The following is a 9556-nucleotide window of genomic DNA, read 5'->3' as shown; positions in this document are numbered from 1 at the left end:
CTTTCCAGTGAGATCTATGGGAGGGCCCAAGGATTGTTGTCAGTCAGTGAATCTCGAGGCCAATTATCATAACTTTAATTACTTTTGCTTAGTGAACATATTTTCTCACAAACAAATTGCCATATTTACGGTAGAAGCTCTTTGTATTAGTATTACGCTTTCCCACCCCTGTCGTTTTTTTTTTTTTTTATTCTTCACCAAATGACCTATTTTCACCTTTTTCAGCTTCCCAATTCCCACCACCTGCCTCTCTACCTGCCTTTCCGCCCGTATGCAGCATTCCTTTCTGTCAGTGTGGCTGAGTTTAAACCATATGAAAATTACCCTCTGCTCTAAACTCGCATGTCTACCATAACCATCGGGGCTTCCATGTCTGCTCCACCCTTCCTCTCTTCCTCCCTTCTTCCTTTCCTCCCTTCCTCCCTTCTTGCTTCCCTTCCTCCCTTCCTCCCTTCTTGCTTCCCTTCCTCCCTTCCTCCCTTCCTCCTCTCCTTTCTCTCTCCCTTCAGCAAGAAACAGCAACTAACGATATTATAATCCTCCTCTCTTGCAGCCGTCCTTCTCCACCACCTCCCCACCACCACCACCACCATCGGTCCTACCACCCACAACCTCTCCCTCACAACAACTTTCATCACCACCACCACAACCACCTCCACCACAATAAGAGGTAGGGAAGAGTTCTCCACTTTATTTGAGGGTTCCGTGATGCTCATGTAGTGCCGCACCAATCTTGTTGCTCTTGTTGGTACTGCTGGTAGCAAGTAGAGGATCTGAACTTACATGCAGGTGGGATCGTAGCTGGTTTGGGCCAGTAGTTGTAAATGTACTCAAAGTAGATATGGTATCATCATGCTTAGGTGCCTTGTACACGTTCTTCGTCTATGTATTGGGCTGTCAACACGGTGCTTCCCATGGCTATTTGTGTAGAGGATTCTACTGCGTAGATTTTCTCGGTGATCTTTGGTTTGGATTACAGTCCTCTTCTATCTAGAACGATGTAATGTGATACCTGTACTGTTGTAGGTACACGCACAGTAGAATTGGTCATTAGTGCAGATACCCCAGTTATCCCATTACTAAAAAGAATAATTCCTGTGGTTGTAGATAAATGTGAACGTCTGTAGATGTTGTCGCCAGAGGTTTTCGTAACAGGGACGTGTGGATTGTTGTCCTCGTTTACCCTTGTTAATTGTATGAATTCATGTTGAAGAAATGCACGATGCTTGTTTGCATGGTATGTAGACTAGTACAGTAGAATTAATAACAAATCGATGTAGGTTTTATTCTACACCGTCATACCTCAAGAAACCCAAGACCCAAGCCCTCGGAAGGCGACACAGAGGCGATGGAGGGATCCACAACGGCCGTGGCCCAATCCCCCCTGGAGTGGAGACGAACGTCCAGCCACCACCCAGAGTGGATCACAAACCACCCCTCGCCTTCCTCCGGAGAAGCGACTCGAGGTCTCCTGAACAAGCCCAGTGCCCATTCACCAATTTAAAACAAATTGACTTTCATTCCATGCTCTTATTTTTTATTCATTGATTTTATTTTATTTTCTATCTATTTATTTATTTATTTATTTTTATTTTCTATTTTGTTTTATTTTATTTTATTCTATTTTATTCTATTCTATTTTTTATTTATTTATTTATTTTTTTGAAGGAGAGGAACACGGAGAAGCCTGGTCTCCCGCGTATCCCTATACAAACCGGCGACATTGTAAAGAACCCAGGCGCTCGCACACGGACACACACACGCACACACACACACACACACACACACACACACACACACACACACACACACACACACACACACACACACACACACACACACGAGATACATATGTATATGCATGTATACATATATATGCCCGCACATACACATGCCCTGTATGAAAAAGATCCACCACGAGCGTACACACATCTCCCCAGTGCAAGAGCTGCCGTTCATGGGTCCACTTAGAGTGGACCATACTCATAAACACTAAGTACAGTACGGTAAACTTAACTTACTCCTCACACACAGTCATTCCGTCAAAAGTACCCCGACACAACAAATGCGGTATAAACATAGTACAAATAAACATTAACAGAATCACAAACAAGTATACACATTTACAGTAATTCCTACGTAAACATATCATGCACACTGCATAAATACAAGATACTAAACTGTTGCCAGAGGCGACACATCCAGCCTTCACAGACTATGTTGCAGCAAAGACCAAGTATAAAGGTGGACAGAAAAAAATGAAGAACTGGTCACGAGGTGTCACCACTTCTCCACACATATACACCAAAACATACCATTCGCCAACGAAACTAAAGAAACTCCGCAATTACTCACACACTGCACAGTAGAAATAGTTGTCATTCGAACACAAATAAAGAAAATAATATAAATCACAAACATTTGCATACCACTAACCACATCAACACCTCAAGGATATACGTCCCAGTTCCAACCACTCATTGATTTAACACACCGTATTTTAGGCAGAGATCTACACTTGCACCAACCTCATTGGCTATGCACACGACTAGAAACCCAAAAAGGATATAAAGTCTTAAACCAATTCCTCATCCTAAACATACTAAACTTCAGTGAACTCCGGATAAGATGGCCTCCAAACACAAACAAGAAACTTCCTTTAAGAATTCAAGTTGCTCACCCACACTCCTTCCACAAACAGCATATATTACAGAGAGCTTGAAAGAAAATAAATAAGTAAGCACATTAAAAAAGGCGTACACAGATTACAAGGTAAAGTAGACTGAATACACAGAAATGGGTTTAAAAGTCTTTGATATGATTTAGTTCCCATTCAGTTATAGCCACAAGAATTATAAAGAAAACACCATAGTAAAAACTTCCCCAGAAGCTACAAGAAAAAGTACAACCCAGGTTTCACACCCAAAACTACTTCCATACTACATTTGCTCCCTCCAGACAGCAACACACAATCCCTTCACTGAGTGACTTGTAGGCTGACCCGGCCGGTCGCTGTGGCCAGGTTCCTGGGGGCCACAGGTCTCCTACTAAAGAGAATTGGGTCAATGGACTGATTGGTTGATTCTACCATTACCATTCATCTGCATGGAGAGCTGGGTTTTACTCTCTGCATGATACTATATGGGTTGTTCTTAGATGTGTTTGGTTATGGGTTGTGTGGTACACCGACTTGTTTGACCACGAATGTCGCACCACGAATGGTTTTGTCCACATGAAGCCAACCCCCTAAAATGGTGTCTATCTTTCACTCAAACTGCATGGTGTGTGGTCAACCTAAAATTTCCCTCTTTGGGTGAGAATGAAGCGGGGCATTTTGAGTATTTCTCATGTGCAGAAGGAAATCAGATCTGAGTAAACTGCCAAGGGCAACTTGTCCACATGGGAGGCATTTGCTTTCATCTTCATCTTACAGCTCCACTGTAGCACAGTAGTGCGCATATCACTCTGGTTCACTAACCCTGTCCTACAGCAAGCTTGGCCAGAACAGAAATAAACGACCATTTATGAATCTGTGTACAGTTGTCTAGGCATAAAAGCTCAAAGTACGTGAAATTTCTGATCATTTGTGAAGTCGTGGTTACCAGTGTTTGTTGAATATTACGAAATTAGTAATGAAGTAGTTTGCTCACCCTAACTAGACAAGACTTGCTGGTGTTGGAGTATCAGAACAGACGAAAATATTGACACGTTTGGTGAAAATATATCAATTACAGGAAGAACATATAGGATATGGCAGTGATAAACCAATTGCACTACAGTAAATATTGGTAAAACTAATTGAAACAGTGCAGATCATGTTTCTGAACAGTTATTTTTTAAAGAATGGATAGATGACAGACAGTAAGCTCAGAATTTCAGAAAGCCTTTTTTCAACCCTTTGTCATTGACAAGGATTCCATCAACTGAATTAGACTGAACAAGTATAAGAGTCAAATACAAATACCAAAGAATTAGTAGTGATAGGTACGCTTTGGCGATGATCGACACCATGCAAACACCAAAGAGTTGAAAGAGACAGGTCATCCTTCGGCGATTGCAGTGGTTCCCCTCAGTTGAACAGAGTTGCCTGCAGGCCGTCAGAATGTCAAATATAACAATCAAATGTAGAAGACTCCAAAAGCTTAATGCATGAATAGGTGGAGGTTTCTTTTAGACTGTTCAGTGATCATCTGTGTGTGACCTGGGCTGAGGTAGCGTCCTCGAACAGACAGTGGTTAGGATATTGATAAGGTAACTAGGTAAGGTGACACGCTCTTGTTGTAGAGCTTGCTATCTCCTCAGATACGCAGTCATTTGTTAAGAGAATCCAAAACACGGAAGTATAGTGCAGATTAAAGGTTACTTGCACGGCTGCATTTGACCTCTCGACTACATTTCCTTCTAATGAATTCCGTCCAACTTTGCAGGGTATCGAGCAACACCGCCAACGCCAGCAGCAGCACTACCAACAACTACAGCAACACGAGCAGCAGCAACAACACCCCGACCACTCTGTCGCCTAGCCGGAGGAACAGCAGCGGTAATAAGAGCCGAGGTCACGGACGGGAAGAGAGCGACTACTGGGATCCGGCCCACTCCGGCCTCCATGTCTCGGCCGCCTCCCGCCTCTCCCTCCCTGAAACCATTACCTCCTCGACCATGGGCACAACCACGTCCTCGGCCACCTCCACTGTCACGCGCCATTCCCTCGTACATGACCCTACCGTATCCAACACGAGTAGTCTCAGCGTCGTCGCCGCCGCTAGCAGCAGCAACCTGCTGGTTGCCACAGGTTCCTCGCATGACGACGCTGTCATCTACGTCCCACCCCAGACGTCCTCCCTCCACGAGTCCACCTACGCCACGACCCGCTCCTCCTGCGACCCTACCTACGCCACGCGGGCCTCATGCGAGCCGACGTACGTAACCCGGGAATCCCCTTACGCGGTGCGGGAGTCCGCGTACGCCGCCCGTGACCCGACTTACGCCGCTCGCGATCCGACTTACGCCACTCGGGAGTCCACCTACGCGGCCACACGCACTGGCCTCTTAGACCCCGGGGCACCAGTGCCAGTCCCTCCTCCAGTGCGCCCCTCCACGCCTCCGTCCATTGGTGACTTCGTAGATGAGGAGGGCAATCCGTGCTCGAACGTATAGTGGGGTTAGGGACCTCGGAGACTAGAGTACCCATGACGGCTTTCATCGTCTCAACTTACAGGGCGATTGTGCCACGCAAGCCAATGCTATGGTGTGGTAGTGAATTCAGGTGTTTGAATCCAAGTGAACAAATTATATTCCCTGCCATATAAGTAGTAACAAGAAAACTTGAGCATGGTATGGACTGTACATATACGCTCATTATTTTATCATTTTCTATCATTATTACTATTTTTTTTTCTGGCAGCTTTACATATTTGAAAAACTTGTGTTCATGCCAGGTTATGGGAAAAGTGTTGCTGTGGCATAAGGAGTGTGACAGTAAGAGGCTGATCATGAGGACAAGACACCCACAAGTAAGGTGCTCCACCTATGACTAGAGGTACAGGTGGGTGGGACGAGAAGAGAACAGAAATCAGATAAAAAGTGATGAAAAGAATTGCCAAAGTCAGTGAAATTGACCAGACTGCAACACTACTGGCCTTTGCAAATTGGACAAAAGCAATGCAAATGAATTACTGATAAGAACTATAATGATTATCAGTTCATGTTTGTATACATGTGAACCTCAACATTGCATTTGTGTATCTGTATGTGTATATGTATATATGTATATATACATATATGTGATATATATATATATATATATATATATATATATTTCTAAACAGAAATGTAGTAGCACATTTGTAAATGACACACAGGAACCCACAATCGGAGAAAATCAACTTCGAATAAAGAAGAATCCTATATTTCGGCTATCAACTGTAGCCCTCTTCAGGAAAGTACATAGGGTAGCGTACAAAGGGGACTTATAAGCTACAGAGAAGAAGAGGTGTGGACAGATGATGTGGACAGATGACCTCACTCAGGCGCGGGGCAAACTGGGGTGGCGCCACCCCAGTTTGCCCCGCGCCTGAGTGAGGTCATCTGTCCACATCTCTTCTTCTCTGTAGCTTATAAGTCCCCTTTGTACTCTACCCTATGTACTTTCCTGAAGAGGGCTACGGTTGATAGCCGAAATATAGGATTCTTTTTTATTCGAAGTTTATTTTCTCCGACTGTGAGTTCCTGTGTGTCATATATATATATATATATAATATATATATATATATATATATATATATATATATATATATATATACATATATTATGTGTGTGTGTGTGTGAGTGAATAATATGGGAGATAACCAACTTCACCTGTTTAGCCCTGCAGCACACGAGATGAGCTGTGCCTTACTGCACTGCATTTGACCCATGTTGTTTGTGTGACAGGAGACAGATGATCCTTTATCCCCAAGGTGCTGAGATAGAAGGGGCAGTGTGGTGGGCAAAGCTTTTGGCGAGGTAGTGTACTCCTGATTACCCACCTTATGAGGAGGACTGTGGCCTTTGTACATATGATATTTCTCTTTTTCAGAAGAGGATCCCCATATAGGCCACATACTGCATAAATCTTATACAACCAATACATTGGGGGTTTATTGACACCCTGCAGACACACAGCATTCTTTTTTTAATTGGAAACTGACCTCCACTTTAAGAAGAATGCTGGTCTCTCTTAACTTTTACCGTCCCTCCTAATCACTACCCTCCATAAATCTCTCTCTCTCTTTGGTACAATATTGTCCTCAAGGATAAAAGCACTAGTAATTGATGAAAAGATAAAAAAAAAAAAACTAGAAGGGTGTTACCAACCCAACCATTATTGGCAGGTTCATCCAATCCTGAAAACCAATAGAAAGAAGAGGAGTGGAACTCTACTCGTTGTTCCTCATGACAATGGTAACAATTGACTGACTAGAAACCTGCAGCCCCACAGTAGCTGGCAATGGTCCTTGGGCCCTCCCCTAGGTCTCTATGTGTTGTATTAGTGTGGGGCAGTTCCCATGCCATTGGGTTATAGTAAGAGGAGGGGAACAGTCACCAGTTTTCAGTTTTTATGTGAACAGGTGGAAAAAATACAGTTGAAGTTGATGGAGGTTTCAGGACCTTTTTGGAAGCTGAGTATTGGTCCTTCAGGGGTGCACCTTCAGGTCGAGATCAGGGTGGTGATGTGTTTTGAAGATGGGCAGCCAGGAAGTTTTCTCTGATACCTGTTGTGCACAACCACAACTTGCAAGCAAGTACCTGTATACAAAAAACAAATATCAGGATGACCTGTCCACCTCTTTCTTCACTTACTTCGATTTAATACCTCTTTATCCCCTCCATCTACTCTTTCATCCCTATTGTTTCACACGTACCTTTCCTCCTACTCTTCTTCCACCCCTTGCTTCTCTTACTCCTCCCTCTCTCTACTCTTCTTCCACCCCTTGCTTCTCTTGCTCCTCTCTCTCTCTCTACTCTTCTTCCACCCCTTGCTTCTCTTGCTCCTCCCTCCCTCTCATGATCTTTACTTTCCTCCATTAGGTATAAGCATGTAGGCTTCCTCTACTATGCTTAATAATTAGTCTTCTTTTATCTCTTTTTAATATTTTTGCTAATTTTTCTTCATTGCCTTATAATCTTTTTTTTTCTAGAAAAAAAATTGCCTTTTTCCTTTTGTTGTCTGGAAGGGAACCAATGATAAGAGCCAGTCTTGTGAGATGAATGTAAAAAAAATAAATTCACTACTACTCATCTTCAAATCTCATGAATACCCTTACCTCTGTCTAGAGTTGCTACCCCAAGGGGCTGGCACTTAGTCTCTTGACTGGGCTAGGGTCTCTATCTACTTAGACTATCTTTTCTCTATTTTATTTTTTTACTTTATTTTATTTTATTTTTTTATTCATTCATTTTTTTTTATTGAAAATCATGACCTGCTCTCTTCTTTCTGTCAGCTGGTAACATACACTAATACAGTACAGACAATAGTACAATGATTTTTCCTAGAGACATCTATAAGAGGGCCCAAGGACCTATACTAGCCACTAAAAGGGCTGTAGGTTTCCATTCAGTGAAACCTATCAATATCCCCACCTCCAGCTAAAGATGACACATGGTCATCAGACCTACCCCAAGGTCTCTATCAGATTTAACTTTTTTTTCTCTCTATTTTTTCCCAAGAGAGTTGGCAACTAGCAGCTGTTACCCTCCTATTACTACAGTATGGTAACATATAAACAGTTCCACATGAATACAGCACAGAGAGCAGTTCAGAGTTTCTTCCCAGAGAGGTATATGAGAGAGTCTAAGGACTGCTATCAACTGCTGTGGGTTTCCAGTCTATGAAACTTAAGGTAACAATTATTATTATAAAACTTGAGGCTCTAGCTATTGGGTCTTACTGTGAAGGTGTTGTGTCTCACTGTATTGCCTTAGACATGAGTGATGTGGTTGGGAACAGGGATGACCTTTCATCCACGAGGTGCTAAGGTGGGAGGGGTGACATAAGAGTTTGAATGGGTGTTGGGGTGGGTATAGGTTTTGATTTGGCCTGTCTCCCAAGTAAGTAATTTTCCTGGCATCTCCTACTGCCATAATCAATCATTCCTCATCTTCCTCTACATTTAACAAATCCCTGAAATACTCTACCCATCTTCCCTGTACTGTCTTCATTTTCATTAGCACCTGTCTATCTGTACCCTTTATATTTTTTCCCTCTACCTGATTCACAGTCTTTAGGCACTTCCATAGATCTCTCTGGGAAGAAGTAGTAGACTGTTATCTGTGTTGTATAAGTGTGGATTAGTTTCTGTACTACCTGCTGGCCAGGAGGAGGAGTAGGGGGAGGATGGGAGCAGTCACTTGTTGTTAGCTCTCCTAAGTGAAGATGGATAGGTAGCTCAAGCTGAGGAAAATCAAAGTCGAGGGAAGTCAAAAATGAAATCTAGATGTGAGGATACTGATTCTCTCTCTCTCTCTCTCTCTCTCTCTCTCTCTCTCTCTCTCTCTCTCTCTCTCTCTCTCTCTCTCTCTCTCTCTCTCTTTCATACACACATGTACACACACAAAATTAGATGAGAAAGTGGTGTGTGCAAAAACAATACATGAATCTAAAAACAGTTTAGATAAAATGAGATATGAAGACGGGACACCACGAGCATAGCTCCCCTTTCCGTAAAATACAACTAGGTAAATACAACTAGGTAAATAGGTAAATACACACACACAGGCATTTACATACCTGGACGAAGAAATGGTGAAGAAAATACTAGTCACTTTGATAAGACCAAGATTGGAGTATGCAGCAACAACATGGTCATCAAATACAAAAAAAAATATATATAACAAAACTTGAAAGAATACAAAGAGCAATTATGAAATTGGCACCAACACTCGCAGAACTATCACATGAGGAGAGACTAGCAAAACTTGAGCAACAGACATTAGAGCAAAGAAGAGAGAGAGGAGACTTGGTAACTATTTATAGAATCATGAAATGCATAGAAACTCCCTCCCTCCTCCTCCCTCC

General features: G+C 42.8%; 1 protein-coding gene across 3 annotated transcripts in view; it reads left to right on the top strand.

Annotated features, from left to right (window-relative positions):
* The window catches only part of LOC143032445 (uncharacterized), a 313888-nt gene extending 308111 nt beyond the window's left edge, over nucleotides 1-5777 (top strand). For 2 of the 3 annotated variants that reach the window (XM_076197243.1, XM_076197245.1), the window contains 2 exons: nucleotides 554-670; nucleotides 4428-5777. In XM_076197243.1, coding sequence (XP_076053358.1) covers nucleotides 554-670; nucleotides 4428-5157 — 847 coding nt within the window. In that variant the 3' untranslated portion in view covers nucleotides 5158-5777. The remainder of the gene's footprint in view (nucleotides 1-553; nucleotides 671-4427) is intronic. The other variant, XM_076197244.1, reaches the window with a different exon arrangement.
* Nucleotides 5778-9556: the final 3779 nt, after the last annotated feature.

Source organism: Oratosquilla oratoria, chromosome 13 (genome assembly GCF_046742065.1).
Source record: "Oratosquilla oratoria isolate Oo_2021 chromosome 13, ASM4674206v1, whole genome shotgun sequence".
Classification (NCBI taxonomy): Eukaryota; Metazoa; Arthropoda; class Malacostraca; order Stomatopoda; family Squillidae; genus Oratosquilla; species Oratosquilla oratoria.
The sequence above is the reverse complement of the archived record's forward strand: the minus strand, read 5'-3'. Positions and strand labels throughout refer to the sequence as shown.